Here is a 20,821-nt window from a genome sequence, read left to right on the forward strand (position 1 = left end):
TTACACCACGTTACACTCAAACCCCACTGCCTTGGGACACTCAGTTTTGGCTTCTTTCTGCTGGTCTTTGCTCATTCCTCTGCCTGGACATGGCCACAGCCCCTGAGCAGTGCCCCTGTGCCAGCATGGTTCCCCCACAGGGGACAGCCCCCTGTGCTGTCCCTGCTCTGCAGTGGGGTAGCTCCTCCCAAAAGTGTCTCCAGCTGTGTCCCAGTCAGGGAATCATAGATTAATTTAGGTTGGAAAACACCTCGAGGATGGAGTCCAGCTGTTCTCCCAACACTGCCTAGGCCACCATTAAACCATGTCATCAAGTGCCACATCCATAATGCCTTTTAAACCCCTCCAGGGTTGGTGACTTCATCACTGCCTTGGGCAGCCTGTGCCAGGGCCTGACCACCGTTCCAGAGAAGGAATTTTCTCCACAATCCAACCTGAACCTCTCCTGGCACACCTTGAAGCCATTTCCTCTTGTGTTGCTTGGGAGCAGAGCCTGACCCTCCCTGGCTCCTCCCTCTGCCAAGGAGTTGTAGAGCACACTGTGTCCCTTTCCATGGGCCTCTTCCCTGCCACTTCTCCACAAATATCTCTCACTATTTCTCCTCTTTTTTCCAGCCCACCAGCAGACTGGAAAGCTGCCTTTGGTGGGGCAGAAAGCACACAATTCACCTAGGAGCAGCTGGCCAGGCAGGCATTGCCAGACCCCTCACCCCAGCACAGGGTGTAGGCTGTGGGACGAGAGGAAAGCTGCAGAGAACACAGGAGGACAGGTGTAGTGTGAAGGCAGGTGTTGTCTGAAGGGCCCTGCACACAGCCCCCAGCCCTGCCCCAGCTCCCTTGCCCCGGGCACTGCACACACAGTCACGCACGGGGGCCCAGCGAGATGCTCTGGTGTGCCACGGCAAAGACGGGGAACACGGGCTCCAGGAAGGGCTGCCGGTGGGAGAAGAGGATGGCGCAGGAGTCAGGGTCGTAGAAGAGCAGCTCCCCCCCTGCAAAGTCCAGCAGGACCCCGATCTCTGCGGGGGCCTTGATCAGCTCCACGGGCTGGGGCTGCCCCGCGTGCAGGAACCGGAATTCTTTGTCGTAGCGTGAGAACACCCAGGAGGCGGCGTTGAAGCCCAGGCGGCCCTCGTTGGCAGAGCCCTTCCTGGGCACGGAGCTGTAGCACACTCCCAGCTTGTAGGCACAGCTCTGCTCCACGCTGACCTTCCAGGCACACACCCCCGAGTGGAAAGGGGCAGTGGCCAAAGCGTTGGGCCAGTGGTCAAAGCGCTCGGGGCAGCCCGAGTCCACCTTTGCTTTCTTGGGGCTGAAGGTCAGGGTTCTCTTGTCCTCTGACAGGCTGAGGTGGGGGCTCAGGGTTTTCTCATCGATGTGAATCTCCTGTGAGCCTGCAAGAGAAGCCACGTGATGAGCACTGATGCAGTGGCCACCACCTGAAGCACCTGAGGTGGTCATGGCTGTGAGAAACACAAGCACAAGCAGCCTCTCCTCACACACTGCTCCTGGGGGTGACAGTGCTGGGCTCAGGCTGGGTGCCACAGCTTCTCCTCTCAGCCAGGGCCAGGACAAGGCAGAGACTCGCCAAAGCCCAGACTCACCAGACACCTCTCCAGCTTGCTCATCTTCCTCTGACCCTGGCCTGACTCCCACAGAACAGAACTCAGCAGCTTTGGCTCACCCCACTTTTGGGAGAGATCCAAACCTAGCTCCTGTCCTTTCCCACCCCCACGGTGGGTGAGCAGGACCTGGCTGCTCCTCCCCCAGCCAGGAAAGCCGAGAGCCTGGCAAGCCTGGGAGGGCTGTGTGCAGAAAACCTGCAAAGCTGGAAAAACAGGACTGGAGAGGGCCTGGCAGGGAAATCTCTTTCCTGCTACAAAGCCCCAGGTGTTGATCAACCCGCCCTGAGGTGCTGGGAGCTGGCACCAGGCTTAGAGCTGAGCATGGCTGTGACTGGGTCTGGCTTAGCTGTGAAAGAAGAGGTGCCCAGCTGCACAAACCCAGCCAGAAGCAGCCCAGGCTGGCCAGAGGACACAGCACCCACTGTGGGTCTGCACCACTTCCAAGTCATGGAAGCACAGGACTGTAGAGATTGGAAAAGATCTCTGAGATCATGGTGCCCTGCCATGGCTGCATGCTCCCCCTGAGCCCCCTGTGTGGGTGTGCAGCTGTGGAACTGCAGAAGTGTGTCCCTCAGTCTCTAAATTGGTGAAGCAGAGGTGAGGCTGATGCTCAGCAGACTCACCTGCTCTTGAGGAGACCCAGGTCCTTCCAGCAGGTGCCCTTCCTTGCCCTGCCTTCCCCCACCCTCACTTTATTCATTTTAGGTCTTAAACCACCATGGAAAGAGGGCTGGAGGGGTGACTCAGTGGCTCTGCCATCCCTGCCAGCAGCTCTACCCCATCATGGCAGTGCCAGCCATTGCCCAACACCCTCTGCTCAGCATCCAGAGCACAGCATGACGAGAACCTTAAAGAACCAAAGGATGACCTCAACAGGGTCATCCCAGAGCCCAGCCTGCTCCAGGACCCAGGTCAGAATCCCCCCAGTAGCAAACACCACCAGCAATGCTCCAGGGTTCCCTCAGGCTGCACCTGCCCAGGTGCTCCCTGGCAGATGAACAGAGGCTGAATTATCCCTTTGCAAATCAGTGCCATGCACCTGTGCACGTTAGGCAGGAGGTATTGCAAGCAAGAGTGAGCCCAAAGAGGAGCTGAAGCCAGCACTTCCTTCAGCAGGAGCTGCCAGCCTCATTCATCTGATGATTTATTTCCCCACACAGCAGCCAAGGCTGAGCTCTCCACAGGGCTCTGGGCTGCCCACGCTGCTGCTGCTGCTGTGCAGGGTGGCTTTCCAGGAAGCCAGAGCTGCTCTGAATTCATAGAAAACACAGCAGCACCAGACTTTAGCTTCCTCTGGCAGAAGGAGGGCACCAAACCTCCTTGTGTCACACACAGCTGACACAGGCTGCATCCTGGTGGTCCATGTGGGGAAACACCACCCCAGTGACAGTGACACCCACCCTGCTCTGCTGTGGAGCTGCAGTTCCAGGGGAGCATCTGAGGGAGGGGAAGTGCTGGCAAAGTAACAGCACAGGAATTCAGATCAGTAAATTCTGCCCCTCACACAAGTGTTTTGTCTTGATTAAATCTGGATTTTCACATATAATTCTGATGAATGACTCCACTGGGAATTCATCTTGCCCCCAAGTCTATTTTCTCTGTGTCCTGTATCCATCAGGGTGGCCTTGGGACATGAGGGACACTGGGACAATAAATTCCCATGGTTAACAGCTCTGGGGAGCACATTTGTGTGAGCTGCAGCACATCTGGCTGCTGTTAAAAATCCAAGTTCCCATGAACTGAGATCCCTCCCAAAACGGTGCCAGGAGATTTACATCACCCTGTGGTGCAAGGAAGAAGCTGCCAACCCCAAACAGAAGTGATGCAGAAGGCTGGATGCCAGGTGAAGGCATCAAAGGAATGATGTTTATTTTTGAGAGTAACATAGAGGCCCTTTTGCAGCTGCTTTCCAAGTACTTTAGAGGTTATGGAGTGAGCCATCAAGGCTTGGAATTTTCTGTTTTCAAGCAAATACACAAGACAGCCACCTGCTCACTTGCTTTTGGGAGAAAGGACCACAGAGTGACACTTCACATTACTGAGTCTTAAGACAAGCTCAGACCACTGCTGTTTAATATTAAATCTCTAAGGCTTAGTCCAGAGTGGCCTGGTGACTGATGAGATCCACAAGGATACACCAGGCATCCTCAGCATGCAGTAATGACATGTGAAATGTAACCACACACTCAAAAAAACCCCAAAGAGAATGAAATTCCTGTGTAATAAGTGCATCAGCACACCCACCACAAGAATCAAATGCCCTAAAGTCATTACATTTCACAAGGATACTGTTGGGAGAGGAATCCTTACAAAAATTCTGTCCCAGCAAAGGAAATTAGGGAAAGGCTTCCTGCTTGACTCCACAGCTCTGAACATTGAGAAGCTGCTTGACTGATTCTTTCAGGAAGAATTTCTTCACTGAATGGGCTGTTAAATACTGGAAGGGACTGCCCAGGGAGGTGGTGGAATGACCATCCCTGGAGATGGCCAAGGCACAGCTGGACCTGGCAGTCAGTGCTCTGGGCTGGGGGACAAGATGGTGATCACAGGTTGGACTGGATGGTCTTAGAGGTCTTTTCCAGCCTGAACAATTCTGGGATTCTGTGACACTGTCAAGGCACCACTGCAGGGGCTGGCACAGGATTCTGTGACACTGTCAATTCACAACTGCAGGGGCTGGCACAGGATTCTGTGACACTGTCAATTCACAACTGCAGGGACTGGCACAGAATCACAGAGTGATTTGGGCTGGAAGGGACCCTAAAGATCACCTAGTGCCAACCCCTGCAGGGACACTTTCCTCAACTGCCAGCACTCACAGATCCCAAAGAGGGAAATTAATCACAAAGGGAAAGCAACACCAGAGTTTGCAGCAGATAAACACATGATGGTAGTGCTTGATAGGCACAGACTCTCAAGCTAATACTTCAAACCATGACAGCAATAAAAGCCTGAAGTGCAGAGTTTGGAGATGGGCCTGGAAACAGGGAAAAACTGAAAACAGCTCATCAAAATCACACCAAGATGAGCAGAAATCAGAAGTTTGTACAGCAGCTTTGGAAAAACATGCTAGGGATTGTTCACAAGGCAAATTATGAAGGATACTGCCATCTCTGAGAAACAAAAAGTGCATTTGAAATACTCTAACAACAGACTGAAACCAGAGTAAAAGCAAACATTTCACAACCAGCCATTCAAGCACATCACAGCCAGAGGAAAAAAGTCTTTCCCTGCTTAACACAGCCAGGACCAACCAGGTAAACCAGTCCCAGAGCCTGTCAGTGGCCTGGCCAATGCCTCCAGTGCAGCCTCAGCTGCACACAGGGGCTGAGCCAGAGCACAAACACCTCCAGAACCAGCAGCTCATGCACAGCCACCACCTCAGCCTGTGATCAGAACACTGCTCCATCTACTCACTGCCCCTACACTGGGCAGCATCACAGACACCCCCCAGATGAAATCACCCTCTCAAAGTCCCCAGCAGCCCAGTGCTAAACGTTGTGAGCAGAGATTTCTGTGCCAGAGATTCCCACAGCAGCATCAGCTTCACTGCTGTCACCCAGAGACTCAGGAAACAGCAAAAGAAACCACACAATGTTAAAGCCACAGAGCTGGTAGTACACACAATCTTTTCAAACTCCAGTTCTTCCTGGAGCCACAAGTGCTTGGAGCCACCCCCTACATCTGCCACAGCTGCTGCTGCCTCCCTGAATGGGCTCCAAGAAACAAGGGCTAGGAGAGCAGAGGGGCAGGACACAGGGTGAGGAAGTTTGGACACAGGGTGAGAAGTCTGGACACAGGGTGAGGAAGTCTGGACACAGGGTGAGGAAGTCTGGACACAGGGTGAGGAAGTCTGGACACAGGGTGAGGAAGTTTGGACACAGCACCAGGGAGTTTCTGTGGGCACAACACAAGAGAGGATGCAGGAATCCCTGGAGCATGAGAGATCTGAGCAAGGCACTGACCTGTGAGGCAGCAGAGCACAGCACAGGCCCACAGTCGATGCAACAGTGGACTCTGAACACAGCTCTGATTAAAGTTTAACTTCAGGGACTCCTGGGGCTCCAAGATTCCCTCTGCCAGCTCTGTCCTAGCAAAGGAAAAGAGGAGCTGTTTCAAAATACAATGATTTATTGTGCTGGAAGGTGTTTAAAAGATTACAAGGAGGTATGGCAGAGGTTAAAGAGGAGCTCTGGCTGCAGAGACCACAGCAGGGGTGTCTGGGCCAGCTCTCACCCCCAGTGATACTTTGGGTTGGCTCTGCCCACAGTTCCTGGTGAAAGGGCTGCAGTGTTGTAAAACACATCCCAGCAGCCTGAGCCAACAGCTCCTCACTCAGCAGACACAGGGTAAATAAATGTGTCTGTGAGCAGCCATCAGGGTACAGGGGAGCACAATGAACAGGCAGAGAATCAGATTTCCCTCCATTGCCACAGCCCCACAGTCTGGGCACAGAGCAAGCCAGGACAGCAGGTTCCACCCAGCACAGAGCCAGGGCTTTGCTGGCTCCTGTGGCCTGCAGAACTCCTGGTTGTGAGGACAGGCTGGGGCACAGCTGCTGGGGATGTGCTGGGGCACATTCCATACTCTCCACAGGCACAAATACCCCCAACAGGTGCTCTGGGCAGCATCCTCACAGCAGCCACAGAAATAAATGACTCAAATAAAATGAAATAGATTAATAAAAACCACCACCACCAAGGTGCTTCCTCAGGAAGGGCAGCCCAGTGTCACTGATAGGGCTGTTGGGGACACTGGGACCTGCAGCTGGCTCTCCCTGCCCATGCAGAGCTGGGCAGATGCTGTGCCAGCCACCCCCTACATGGAGCAGAGACCATCCCAGCTGCTGCCAACAGCCTGGCACAGGCCTGCTCCATCCCCCAGCAAGCCCTGGGCTTTCCTGAGGAGCTGCAGAAGTTCTCCCATAAGCAAGCACTGCTGATCTGGGAGAGCACATGGAGCATGTCCAGGTGCAGCACAGCACAAGGAGCAGAGATAAGAGGCCACACTGACATCTCAGTGCTTTTTTCCACAACAAAAGCAGCACGAGGGATAAAAGAGGTGTCATGGGGTGTCTGAGTCATGGCACACAGCACAGGAGCTGTGGGGATGCAGGTGTGGAGCAGGAGCAGGGAAAGGAGCAGAGCAGCCAGGTACTGACCTCTCGAAGATCTCCTGTTCTGCACGCTGGGGACAAGGAGAGAAAGAGTCATCAGAGCTTAAACCCCCACAGAAGACACCCCAAACACAGCAAGCCCAGGACCTGGGGAGCAGTGCTCCCCTTCCTGACCCAGAGAAGCCACCCCTCACCCCAACCCCAGCTCTGGGCAGCAGCAGGAGCATCCAACATCCATTTTCTTCACTTGCAGCATTCCCAACTCTGAAAATGAGTGGGAATGGCTGAAGGCAACACACTGCACGTGTGGCTGGGACACTGCCTGCTGTTCCCTCTCTGTCCCCACCCCACCAGGGCAGGCTGCAGGAACAGCCTCTGCTCCCAGGAAACAACCCTAGGGCTTCCAGCAAAGGAGGGAGGCTGCAGAGGGACAAAGCCAAGAGTCAGGTGACCTCATGGTCAGTCTCACTTGTTTCTGTGCCTGCTGGCCATGAGGCACTCTCAAGGTACAGCAGAGTGATAAGGAAATACCTGATCCCTGCTCAAATCCAAGCCCTGCATTCTGCATGCCTTCAGCTTTCCTGTGGCATGCCATGTGCTGATTCCAGAGAGGCACGAGTACCAACACTGACAGCCCAGGGTGGAGAACACATGAACCCCTAATTCCCTTCCAAAGGAGAAACTGAGGGTGTGGCTGCTCTCTGCCACAGGCAGTGATGGATCCAGGTCTCCAACCTCTCCTCTTTATGGTGCAGCTACAGGATAGGAACTGCCTTTCCCACCAAAGGAGCATCTGCCCTCTTTCCATGGGATTGGGTCTGTTTTCCAAGCCAAACTGCTGCTCCTCTCCTGACAAATTTACACGTGGGAAGCAGAGGCTGAGCATGGTGGTGGCAAGGCAGAGGTCCTGATCACATCTAAAATGAGAGGAATCACTTGGGTGAGCCCAGATGATTCAATAACCAGGGAAGGAACTGAGCAAGGGGAAGCACAGGCTGCTCTGCATGACAAATCTCCCTAACAGGGCTAAGCCAGGCAACACAGGGGACTTCCCAGAAGAGCTGCAGGTGTTCCCAAGGGTCAGTTTTGATTAAACCAGACACTAGAAAACTGATGGCACAACTGTTGTAAGAGTAGCTCACAACCCAGAGCTGTCCTGGCTGTCCAGCCTAAGGGCAACTACAAGCCCAGAGCTTGGAGACCTGAACGTGGGTGGTTCTGGACCTCACTGCAAGCAAGAGCAGGATCAGGCAGAGCAGATGCTCTAGGAACCACCAGAAACCACAGGGGCTTATCAGGATCAGGTCAAGGAGGTTCCATGAGCCAGACCTGAAAAATGTCTGCAAATGGCCAGCCTGGGGACGTGGTGGAGTCCCCATCCCTGGGTGTGTTTAACAAAGCCTGGATGTGGCACTGGGTGCCAGGGTTTAGTTGAGGTGTTAGGGTTGGACTCGATGATCTTTAAGGTCTCTTCCAACCCAGTGATTCTTTGTGATTTCTGTGTGTGATCCCTCACCTGTGAATTCTGTGAATTCTTGATGTCCTGCCCACCTCTGCCTCCCTGCTGGCAGCACAGCAGCTGCTGAACTCTGCATTCAAGTCCCAGAACACGACGTGCAGGTCAGCTCTGGGCTGCCTGACTCACAGCACTCACCAGCAGGCCCTGGTCATCCAGGCTGGTGATCATGTCCACCAGGTAGGTGCGGAGGGCACCCAGCTTGTGCAGAGCCTCTGTCCAGTGCACCTGCTGGGTGAGGATGCTCTGGTGTGCCCTCTCCTCCTCGGCATGCACCCTCTCCAGCAGCCGCTGCTCCTCGTTCTCGCAGGCCTTGCCCACCAGGAGCAGCCTCTGCACCACCAGCTCCCGCGCCGCGCTGGCCGCGCTCTGCCGGGCAAGGACACAGCAGGGCATCAGCCCTGCCCCAGCCCCGGGGGCATCAGCCCTGCCCCAGCCCCGGGGGCATCAGCCCTGCCCCAGCCCCGGGAGCAGCCCCAGCAGCTCTGCCTGTGCCCCTGGGGCTCAGCCATTGGTGCTACTCTGTAAACTGAGCCCACAGCACCACATCAGCCCAAACCTGCCCACTGCCTCCTCAGCCAGCCCCGGTACCCAAGTGACAACAGGCACAGAGTTCTGTCCTCAGCAAATCTCCAGAGATTCACTCTGGGTGAGAAACAGAACAGGCTGAGACAGCTGGGGTGCTCAGCCTGAAGGAAGGATGCCAGGGAGAATTTACAGCCCCTTCCAGTGCCTAAAGGGGCTCCAGGACAGCTGGAGAGGGACTTGGGACAAGAGCCTGGAGAGACAGGACTAAGAGGGATTGGCTTCCCACAGCCAGAGGATATTGGGAAGCAATTTTCCTTGCAAGGGTGGTGAGGTGCACAGGGTGCCCAGAGAAGCTGTGGCTGCCCCTGCAAGCGTCCAAGGCCAGGCTGGATGGAACTTGGAGCAACCTGGCTTACTGGGATGTGTCCCTGCCTATAGTTGAGGGTTGAAACAGTAGTTTTTAAGGTTCCTTCCAACTCAAACCAGTCTGGGATTCTATGATTTTATCACTGTCCTTTGTCCTCATCCTCAATGACAACAAGGAACAAATAAAATAAACCTAGGAATTCTAAGACACTGATCCTAGTAGGATGCTTGATTGTTGTACCCTCACACCACTGTCTGCGCACATTTTCTAGGCAAATGAAGCAGGAATTCCAGGCACACCCTGGCATTCCATTCCACAGCCACATTCCCCCGGGAGCTGAGCATCCCTTCCGGGAACGGCGAGCAGGGAGCAGGCAGGGCCAGCCCCGGGACTCACCTGGACGTCCTGGTCTTTGGCTGGCAGCACCTCGTCCACGTGCCGGGCGATGGCCGCGCTCTGCAGCTGGATCCGCTCGCAGCGCTCCACGAGCTTGTTCTGGGGCGCGGAGCAGCGCGGGGATGGCTGCGGGGCTGGACGGGGCCCCGAGCCCACACCCACACCCGCCCGGTGCCCCGCACCGCCCCACAGAGAGCCCCCATCGCCACGGGGGACCCCGAACCGCCCCACACCCGCCAGGGCCCCACAGCTCCCACACTGCCGGGAGCCCCTCGCAGAGCGCCCGTCCCCATCCCTGGGTGATTCCACACCCGCCAGGGGCTCCTTCAGAGCACCCAGCTCCCCACGGGAACCACCGGCATGGCCCCACGCCCTGCCAGGGACCCTACACAGCCCCAGGGACCCCCGCGGCCTCACACCCTGCCAGGGACCCCCGCGGCCCCACACAGCCCCAGAGACCCCACACCCTGCCAGGCTCCCCCGCGGCCCCACACACCTTGCCAGGGACGCCACACCCGGTCTGGGACACCCGCGGCCCCACACAGCCCAGGAACCCCACATCCCGTCCGGCACCTCCCACCCCGTCAGGGATCCCTGTGGCCCCATACCCGCACTGGGACCCCCATACACACCCAGCGAGCCCCATATCCCCCCAGGAGCCCTTACACTCCCCGCACGCCCGCCCGGACCCCCCGTCCCGCCGGAACTCCCCAGCGCCGCACGGCCCCTCTGCCCCGCCCAGCCCAGCCCAGCCCCGCGCTCCCCTCAGCCGGCCCGGCCCGGCCCGGGGTCCCGGCGCTCACCCGCAGCCGCTCGGCCCGGGCCATGCTGTGCCCGCACCTGCCGCGGGGGCGGCGGCCCCGCCCGGCCGCGCTCGGCGCTCCCGGCTCGGCTCCGCCCCGGCCCGGCCCCGCCGGGAGCCGGCAGCGGGCGGCGGCACGGGCGGGACGGCGCCGGGGCTGCTGAGGGTGAGTGAGGGTGAGTGCGCGCCGGGGCCGGGCCGGGCCGGGCCGCGGGGCTGCCCCAGCGCAGGGACGCGGCTCTTCACAACCCTTTCCTCACAAACCTTTCCTCACAACCCTTTCCCGAGGGCTGCCCCGCCTCGCCCCTGCCAGCGGCACATGGCACTTGAGGGGCTCCCTCGGAATGCTCCCATTGAACCCCTCAGGGTCACCCCCATCACAGGGACACCTCCATCATAGGGATCCAGAATGCTCCCATCGAACCCCACAGGGACACCCCCATCTATAGAAACGCAGAATGCTCCTATTTAATCCCACAGGGACACCCCCATCATAGGGATCCAGAATGCTTCCATCGAACCCCAGAGGCACACCTCCATCACAGGGATACCCCCACCACAGGGACCCAGAATGCTCCCATTTAACCCCACAGAAACACCCCCATCACAGAGGACCCAGGATGCTCCCACTGACCCTGACAAGGCCACCCCCATCCATAGAGACCCAGGATGTTCCCATTTAACCCCACAGGGTCACCCCCATCCACAGAGACCTGCCAGCACCACTGTGGGGTCACACCCAGCCCCAGGAACCCAGGAACATCCTGGGTTCAGTCAGACCGACACCCCCGTTCTCCCCAAAGCCAAACACTCTCATCGAAGGAATGCTTATTCCCCCATGAGGATGGGGCAGCTCCTCTGGGGTCCCTGTGCTGCTGCTGTGGTTGTTGACATTCCTTATCCCAGGGCACAGGTTTCACTGCAGAGCCTGGACAGGTGGAGGCAGCAGCATGGCTTGTTTTTCTAAAGCAATTCAGCAAAAAATGCATTTGATTTGTGTCAAGTGATGGATCTGGGGGGAAGGGAGGATAAGGGCATCCTCCAGCATGAAACTCAGGCTGCTGGAGGTGAAGCTTGGTGTGGATCAGTTGTTGTAGGATCTCTGAGTTTTTAGAGCTTTGTGGTGGAGCAGCTGATGGATAAACGTGTGTTGGGATACAGACAGCAAAACCTTGGATTAACATCCTGCCTGAGCTCTGTTCTCATCCAGGATGCAGAGAAATCTGCTCTTTCTTGCAGTGAGGAAGAGGCAGGAGAACAGTGAGACACAGGACAAGGCTCCCACCTTCCCTGCAGCCTCCCCTGGCCTTGGGCAGCTCCCTGTGAGTGGATGTGCAGGTAGGGATCAACATGAACTAGCTGCTGGTTGGAAACAGTAACCATCATTAAAAACTCAGAATTCCCCCCTCAGCTTTTCCTAGAGTCTTGTTTTCCAACTTCCAGACTTCTCCCACTGTCAGAGAAAAATCACATTCCTGATGGACTGAAATGATTGGGGCACTCAGTCGGATTGAAAGAATAAATTGCCAAATTAACACAGCCCCTCAGCTGTGAGATTGATCATTCCTCACATCTTTGGAACATGCAAACTCATGGACAGAACAGCAGGAGATTAACTGGGTATTACTAATTGCTAATCACAAAGGATGTCAGGGTAAAATTAGAAAGGGAATTTTGTAGAAACCTTTTGCTCAGTGCTTCCAGGATTTGGTTTTCACTTTTTTTTTTTGTTGTGGGCAGAACCTTCAAGCAGTTTTTTGCTGAAAAAAGCAGATTGGGTTTTGTGTCCCTGATTTTGATTAGCAAAATGCTGCAGCCGTGGAAGATGGGCATACCAGCAGACTAAATCCAATTAGTGTGCCTTGAGCTAAGCTGCAGGCAGTTATTGTCTGTGACAATTCACTGTCACTGAGACTGCTTTCTGCTGGCTCTGTGGGGACCTGGGGCAGGTGCTGCTCCTCACCTGGCTGGCTCTGCAGCTCTGCCTGTGCTGTCCCCTCTGCACAGGGACCAGCCTGGCCCCAGCCTGGCCAGCAGCTGTTTGCTGAGTGCATCTGGGTTATCCACGTGCTCTTGCCATGCCTGGAACTGGTGTATGGACGTGGAAACTCTTCCTAAAGTGTTCCTCAGCTCATGGAAAGATCACTTCAAGCATTGCCAGGCTGCCTCACTTGAGCTGGGGCTGCCTGTGCCTGCACTTGGTCCCACCCGTTGCTGCACAGCTTCAGTCTGAAGGTGTTTGCCTTCTCCAAGCCAAACACTGGGATCTCCAGGATGTGTGGAAGTCCAGACCAGATCCAGGAGCAACAGGAGGTGTGAAGAGTGCCAGGCAGCAGCTCCATGTCTGTTGTAGCCTCACCGAGCTTGGGCATTTCTAAGCTCAGTGTGAGGTCCCAGTGAGCTCACCGTGCTGCTGGCTCTGCTCTAAGCTAAAGGTTCCACTCAGGACCTCCAGATGTCCCTTCTTTGAGGTTTTCTCCTTAATCTGAATGGAGTTAGGATGTAGATAATACATTACCAGCACCTTATCCTGTATGTGTGACAAACAGAAACCCCTCTGGATCCCTGGTGGTGCCGTGTCCCCTCACCCACAGGTCCTGTCCCCACAGCAGGTGCCCGAGGTGCTGATGTGACACCCACCACTGGTTGCCAGAACAATGGGGAAACTGCAGAGTAAAATCAGCTTCAACACCACCAAATACAGGTAAAGCAACGCTGGGAGATCAGGTCTTGTTAATAAACCAGGTGTGAGAGGGAAGAGAGCACAAAGTTTCATTATTGGATGTTTGAACCAGATTTTCATTTCTAATCCTCACTTTTGAAGTCTGCTCAGCTTCTTTGGGGGGCTGAAATCCCAAGTGTCACTCACAGGAATGGCAAAGCACAAACCATGGCAGTGGTTGTGCTCTGTGATGGCTGAGGCAGAGCTCTGAAGGGGAGCAGCTCCAAATATCCAAACAGTTTTGTTGTGTCCTCAGAGCCTGTCACCAGCCCTCATGGCCAAGATGAAATAATTCAGTCTCTGACAGCAGGGAGAGGGTTCTGTGCCTGGAGAGCAGCACAGGGTGGCATGGGGGGACTCATGGCCTGGGAGGTGTCACAGCAAAGAGCAGCAGAGCCTGACCCATGTGAGGACTGTGGAGGCTGGTGAGGTCAAAATCTCTTTTCTTTGCACCAGCACAGAGTGAGGGACAATTAATTATTCAGCAGCTCTGGAGCTGGGATAGGTCTGCTCCATCTCACTCACAGCCTCTGTCTGGCTTTCCAAGACAGATGTTGTTGTGTCAGGAGATGCCAGAGGTGCCAGGGGATGGCACCTGGCCTCTCCTCCAGCCCCTGCACTCCCACTGCTGTCCCTGTCCCTCTGCAGGGCCGAGGGCTCCGTGGGACAGACGGGACCTGCTGGTGCCTCCTGGCAGCACAGCCCTGCTCACACTGATGCTGTCACCTCTGTGGCTGCCCTCAAACCAGACCTGTGCGTGTCAGGAGGAAGGGATAAGGTGAGGTATCCCCTGGGACAGGATAATACATCAACAGCTTCACAAGTAAGGTTGGAATGTGAGCTTTGAACATTTCCGTGGATGGTGGCTGTGCTGGTGCCTGGATTTAGAAAGGAAAAATGAGCTTAGGGTGAGGGCACACCCTGAAGCACATGGAATCAAATTTTGTAACCTCTCCAGAGCTCATATCACATCAAATCCTCCCACCCAGGCTTGGGATCGCCAACTGACTCTGACATCACCTGCCTTTAAGGACAGCTGTACATGCTGTAGTATTGGTAAAAACTGGTTCCAATATTCCCAGTTAGATTGTGCCTGGGCCAGTCTGACCCTCGCTGCTGGGCCAAAGGCAGCAACTGCGGTGTATCACCCCAGAGATACCTTGGCTTGCTGGAGGTTGCAGCTGGGCACTGAACAAGGCCAGGCTTGTTAGGAACCCCGTTTACCTCAGGAGGAATGGCTTCAGGCGATGGTGAAGAGAAAAAGGAGAGGATTCTGCTGGAGGGTTTAATGTCCAGAGGTTTATTCCATGGTTACAGAGGTCTGAACGTGAGCAACTGCTCCAACAGAACCTCGGCCGCATGGTCTGATCACCTTTTTAAGCTCAGGGACAGGGGGAGGGGAGGTACAGGTGAGCCACCAACCAGGTGAGAGGGGCAGGGTCTCAGGGGAAGGTGACACCCAGACAGGCCAATGACATCTGGGCATAGGGGCATCCTTTGAACTTGACCAAGCACACGAGGCCTTGCTGGAATGTTCAGCCTGATTGACAGGACTCACTCAGCATGGGGGCAAGGGGGAAGGGAGAGAGGCATAGGCACACCTGGGGGAATGACCTGGAAGGCCAAAATGGGACATTACAGCACACCACAACACTGTAGGAGCTGAAAACCAGAGGAGCCTGTTCCCTGTGCTGTGGACTGTGCACAAGCCTTGGTGTGACATCCTGCCTGCCCTGCTCTGTGCTGACCCCTGTCCCTGTCCCTGTCCCTGCAGAGTGTGGCTGTGTCCAGCTGGAGGTCTGGGGCTGCCCTGCGCCGCTTCACCGGCCACGAGCGCGAGGTCACCAAGGTGAGAGCTGGGGAGCCAGGGGTGATGGAGCACTGGTTTGTGCTCCAGTAAAGGTGGGATCAGGGTATTCCTGGTGTCCAGCTGGGGATGGTTGAGCTGGATGACCTTAAAGGTCTTTTCCAAACTTAATGATTCATGATTCTGTGATCAGAACGCGTTAGGTTTTTCCCGAGGTCCCAACAGGTACTTTTGGAAGCAGCATGGAGTGTTGCATTCAGAATAAACAGGGCTGCAGGAGGTCTGGATGGGAGCTTGTCTTCCCCTCCAAGAGATTGTATAGCAGAAGGTCAGGATAAATTATGAGGTCAAGCTTTTGATGCAGAGATGCCATTCACTTTTTTTCAGGCCTCATTCTGCTAGACCTGATATTATTCCACAAATCAGCCATGCCTGGCTGAGACATGCTGGGAATACCCATTCCATGTGCCATAGCTGGAATATTCTGGGAATAGCAGGGCTTTCATTTCCTTTCTGGAATTGGGATGATAAAGCCAAGCAGGTTTCTGGAGAGCAGAGGGGCTGTAGCTGTGTGTGGTGTGGCCAGTGCACCTCCACAGGGGACAGCCCCAGTGGGTACTGCAAAGACAAAGGGGGCTTTTTGTTCACCTCAGTGCTCAAAACAGCTGTGCACTGGGCTCATGTGGGTTTGCAAGGACATTTTTCCTATAAAAGGAATGGTTCCTAAGAACAAGACCTGAGAGCACCCATGCACCATCCCTGGCTCTGAGGGGATACGGGACAGAGTTGGGAGGCCAGACTTTGGGAGTCATGTTCCTGCCTGTGTTGAGCTGTGGCAGGACAGCAGCAGAGTTTTCCTCTCCCTGTGAGCTGGGTGTGAGGATGAGCAGCTTCTCCTTCTGTCCTTGGCAGGTCACCTCAGCCCTCGACTCCAGCAGAGTCTTCAGCGCGTCCCGGGACAAGACAGTGCTGATGTGGGAGCTGCACGGGACTGAGGGGCCAAGGCAGCACTTCCCAGGACATGACCTGGTTGTTACTGGGCTGGCTGTGAGCCCAGGTGAGGGACATTGCACTCCCAGTCCCCAGGGACTGACTGACAGTGTTTCCTGCCCTGGTTTGGATGTTAATTGTGGTTGCAGATGCCTCCCAGCTGTGCACGGGCTCCCGGGACAACACCGTGTGCAAGTGGGACACTGAGACCGGGGAGTGTCTGGGCAGAGCTGCAATCTCCAGGAACCTGGTAGGATCTGCTGGTTCCTCCCATCCCATCCCATCATCCATCTCCCCTCCCTGCCTACATTGTTATTTCACATGTGGGGCTGTGCAGAGAGGATTTTCTGGGAGCTTGGTGCCAAAGGGAGCCCTTGGGACACTGCGCACCTGGGCAGGCTCAGCTGGAGGCTGGTTATTCTTCTCCAGGTAACAACAAACCCAGGAGCACAAAGGTACCAAGGGACTTGTGGCAATTTATCAATGCTCTAACTCAGAGCTGTTTGGAAGCACACAGAGTCATGGAATCACTGAGGTTGGAAAAGACCTCTGAGACAGAGTTCAGCCATTCCCCCAGCACTGCCACAGCCACCACTAACTCATGTCCCCAAGTGCCACATCAGCATGGCTTTTAAATCCCTCCAGGGATGGTCACTCCACCACTGCCCTGGGCAGCCTGTGCCAATGCCTAACCACCCTTTCAGCAAAGAAATTTTCCCCAGTATCCAATCTAAATCTCCTTTGGCATAACCTGAGGCAATTTCTTCTTATTGCTTGTTCCCTGGGAGCAAAACCTGACCCCTACCTGTCTGCACCCCCTGTCAGGGAGTTGTGGAGGGCCAGAAGATCCCCCTGGGTCTCCTCCTGGCTGAACAAGGCCTGTGCAGTGGGGCTGCATTCCCTCCTGTACCAGCCCAGAGCTGGGGTGGGTGCCAGCCCTGGTGCCTGTGCTGTCCCTGCTCCCATGGCTCTGTGTCCTGCTGCTGCCACCTCCCAGCCTCCATCACCACTGGGACTAGACCTGGCAGAGGAGCAGAAAATGTCCTCATCCAACACTTCCAGCTTCCAACCCAGCAGGAGGAGGGACAGGATGGGAGCTCAGTGGTTCCATCCTCAGGCAGGTGCAGCCTGGGCTGCACACAGAGGTGGCTCCTGCTCATCCTTCCCTTTCCACAGGTCACACACCTGTGCTGGGTTCCTGGGGAGCCTTATGTCATCCAGACCTCAGAGGATAAAACCACCAGGTAAATTTAAAACTACCAGGTAAATTCTCCCTGTGGCCAGAGAGCAGGGAGGTACAGCCCGAGGCTGTTGTGGGGGTTGGTTGTCGTGACCCCTGCTGGTGTGGCTAAAAGTCACCTGCCAGCTCACCTGGGCCTTGGAGTGTGACCTGCAGCCAGGGACACGGGCTGGGAGCAGCACTGGGTGGTGACTGCAGGTGAAAAGGAGAATTTGTGAGAGAGAGCTGGAGAGCAATGCAGCACGGATAAATGCAGGAGAGCTTGGGAGCAGCTGTGGGCACGGCCAGGGTGTGCAGGAGGGCTCAGAGGGAAGCCACGGCGGTGATGATGCCTCAGGGTCCCCCTGCTGTTCCCTGCAGGGTGTGGGACAGCCGGGAGCTGCAGGTGGCCCACACGTTCCCAGCCAAGCAGCACATCCAGACGTGCTGTGACGTGAGCCAGGACGGGCGGTACTGCCTCAGCAGCAGCAGCGGCTCCGGCGGCCACGGCGCCGAGGCCACCGTGAGTGCCCCGGGCAGCCCCGGGCTCCTCCTCCATCCCCTCCCACCCCGTGGCACACAGGGAGCACAGCACTGCTCTAGGGAGCCAGCCCTGGGCTCTGCTCCCTCCCAGACAGGGAGAGCAGCACAGCACTGCTCAAGGCAGCCAGCCCTGGGCTCTGCTCCCTTCCCTCCCGCATCCATGGCACACAGGGAGAGCTGCACAAGGGTCTGAGTGCTCCCACTGCCTTGGCCTTGGTGTCCTCCTGCCTGTCCCGTTTTGCTTGGGGAATAGCAGCAGTTGATCCTCCTGATTAAACCTCTGGGATTTGCCCCATCCCTGGAAGTGTCCAAGGCCAGGTTGGATGGGGCTTGGAGCATCCTGATCTAGTGAGTGGCATCTGTGAGTTGAAACTCTTGAAGCTTAAGGTTCCTTCCACCCCAAACCAGTCTGGAATTTCATTTCATTTCAGTAAAACTCACAGGGAAAAAAACAATGGATGCCATTAAGGAACACAAGGTTCTTGCAGAAATCTTGTAAGGGATCCTTTGCTTCAGGTGTTTCCAAACCAGGGATTCAGCCCTGCAGATTTTCAGCCCTTTGTGTGAGGATCAAGAGGATGAAACTATCCCATCCCAGGGTGGGCAGGGCTGAGGATGGGAGCAGGCTGGACACTTCTTACCTGCCTGCACAGTCTTAGCTTGTTGGCTGTAATGGGTGTGGCCATGTCCTCAGTCACCTGTTGAAAATCCTTTGGGCTTTGATGTTCTCAGACTGTGAGCATGAAGGGCAGTAGCCTTTTATCCCAACCCACCTTCCTGTCTGGGTAAAACACCTCCCTGGGGCTCTACCACTGCCTGTTTCTGCAGCTCTGGGACCTGAGGCAGACCAGGGCCCGGGTGTGTGAGTACAAAGGGCATTTCCAGACCACCACCTCGTGTGTCTTCCTGCCCCGGGGCCCCACGCTCGCCCCCAGCATTGCCACATCCTCCAGCGACAGCACAGTGAAGCTCTGGGACCAAGGCACTGCAGGTAGGGGAGGCTCCTGCCCACTCTGCTCCTTTCTCCTGGATAACAAACCCACCTTCCCCAGGTCTGTCTCCTCGTGGTGCTGGGCAGGGTGACTCTGCAATCTCTGGAGTTCACTCCGAGCCTGCAGGGCAGGGTGGAGAAATGCCCGGAGCAAACCCAGGGCTCGACAAAGATGAAGGAGCTGCATGTCTCAGGTTACAGGGATCTGCTCTCAGCTGAAAGGAAGAATTACCAGGGAACTTTTAAAGGTACATCAGAGTTAAGCCATGAAAAGACAAATTATAAAAAGAAAAAAAGAGCAGGGGAACTCCAGAGATTTCTGCAGGTACAAGTAGAAAGGTGTAAGGAACAGAATTTGTACTGGGGGACAGAGGGCTGGTCAGCCAACACCCTCATTTTGGTTGTCCTCCTGAGGAGGAATCGTGGGCATTTTGGGGTTAAACCTGGTGGTGAGGCTGAGTCCCTCCCGAGCTGGACACAAAGGGGTTTGTTTGCCTGCCAAGCCCTGCCATGGCAGCAGGTTCTCAGAAACCCTTGTGCTGCAGGCAGACCTCTTGGGAGCTGTTCAGCTTCACAGCATTAGACACTCCCCAGGGCTAAGCCCCTCTCCAAGGGAACTCATTTAAGATGGGATGAAAATAGAAACCTGAGGCTCTCCTGCAGAGAAGGACCTTCTGTTCCCTTACCTGTTCCTTTCCTGTGCACCCAGGTTGGCTGTGGGCTGGCAGCAGCTTTGATCCTCTTGCCTTCCCAGCTGGGTGAGCCATGATCCAGGTGCTCTGGAAGGGTCCCAGGAGAGGCTCCAGGCCAAGGGCAGCTCTGTTTGCAGCTCAGCCTGGCCCTGGGGTCTCTGCACAAACTGTCTCAGGGAGTTTAATAACAAACAGAAAGGCTCCTGTGTAAATCTTATTTCTCTTTCCCTCTTGGAGATTCATCAAAACTGTGTGGTGAGTGTAGCACAGTCCTTAGGAGAACTGTGAGAAATTTGGGAGAAAAAGGGATGTTGGAAATGGCTCCAGGCACATCCTGCAGCTCTGCCCAGTGGGGGCTGTAGGTCCATCCAGCCCTGCTTCCCCTCCCAGGAAGGGGCAGAGCCTGAGCCCGGTGTGGATCCCTGTCAGCCTGGGCAGAGCACAGGGGTGATTCTCTGTGCCAGGGGCACACCCCAGGGTGTTCAATGTGGATCCAGGCAGCACTCACCCACCTGAGGCGAGCAGAGCCTGGAGGTTGGTGTGGCCCGGCCCTGCCCCATCCCAGCCAGCCCAGCCTCCCTCCCTTGCCCTTCCCTTGCAGCCTGCCTGGCCACGCTGTGCCTCGAGGGCTCGGGCCCGCTGGCCTCGCTGGCTGCCTGCGACAGCCGCACCCTGCTCTGCGCCAGCTCCAACTCCGGCATCCACGTGCTGCGAGTGAGGGGCGGAGCGGAGCCCAGCCTGGAGGAGGTGGCGGCGTTCTGAGCACTGAAACCCCGTCAAACACTGTCCCTGGAGGAGGTGGCAGCGTTCTGAGCACCGGGACCCCGTCAGACACTGTCCCTGGAGGAGGTGGCGGCGTTCTGAGCACTGGAACCCCTGTCAGACACTGTCCCTGGAGGAGGTGGCAGCGTTCTGAGCACTGAAACCCTGTCAGACACTGTCCCTGGAGGAGGTGGCAGCGTTCTGAGCACTGAAACCCCGTCAAACACTGTCCCTGGAGGAGGTGGCGGCGTTCTGAGCACCGGGACCCCGTCAAACACTGTCCCTGGAGGAGGTGGCAGCGTTCTGAGCACTGGAACCCCCAGATTGTCCCAGATTGTCCCAGGAGGGGATGTGACCCCCAAGAGCTGCCCTGACAGTGGGCAGCAGGGACTCTGTGCCTGTGGGGCACGGCAGCAGGGCTGGGGAGTTGCTGGTTGGTTTGTGGGTGACAGGGAAGCATTCAGAGCTGTCCAGGAGAAAAGCCAAACCCTGGGAGCCTTCAGGCCAAGCCCTTGCTCCTGAGTGAGCCTCCTGCACTTTCCTTACAAAGCCTCCCTGCAGCCAGAGAGAGGCACAGGATGGGCAGAGGGAGGAGATGAGACACCAGGACCAAGGGACAGATACTTGAGCACCAGGCTGAGCACACACAGCTGGACCTGGGCTTGGACCAGAGGAGACTGCAATGAAATAATTCTCTGTTAGTTGCTGGCCTCTCATTCCAGTGTATTTTCCCTGGAAGGAACTG

General features: G+C 56.1%; 2 protein-coding genes across 2 annotated transcripts; one reads left to right on the forward strand and one right to left on the reverse strand.

Moving 5' to 3' along the window:
* Nucleotides 1–861: 861 nt before the first annotated feature.
* BSPRY (B-box and SPRY domain containing) lies at nt 862–10,375 on the reverse strand. Its single transcript, XM_058038492.1, has 6 exons — nt 10,352–10,375; nt 9,549–9,647; nt 8,396–8,626; nt 6,787–6,812; nt 5,591–5,715; nt 862–1,394 (listed from the first exon to the last, which is right to left on the reverse strand). The coding sequence occupies exons 1-6, from the start codon at nt 10,373–10,375 to the stop codon at nt 862–864; spliced, it is 1,038 nt and encodes a 345-aa protein (XP_057894475.1).
* Nucleotides 10,376–13,007: 2,632 nt separating this feature from the next.
* Nucleotides 13,008–20,076, forward strand: WDR31 (WD repeat domain 31). The gene is made up of 9 exons (XM_058038333.1): nt 13,008–13,054; nt 13,721–13,850; nt 14,847–14,921; nt 15,792–15,936; nt 16,019–16,119; nt 17,046–17,113; nt 17,470–17,611; nt 18,460–18,622; nt 19,916–20,076. The coding sequence occupies exons 1-9, from the start codon at nt 13,008–13,010 to the stop codon at nt 20,074–20,076; spliced, it is 1,032 nt and encodes a 343-aa protein (XP_057894316.1).
* The last annotated feature ends 745 nt before the right edge of the window (nt 20,077–20,821 follow it).

Source organism: Melospiza georgiana, chromosome 20, assembly GCF_028018845.1.
Source record: "Melospiza georgiana isolate bMelGeo1 chromosome 20, bMelGeo1.pri, whole genome shotgun sequence".
In the NCBI taxonomy this organism is placed as follows: Eukaryota; Metazoa; Chordata; class Aves; order Passeriformes; family Passerellidae; genus Melospiza; species Melospiza georgiana.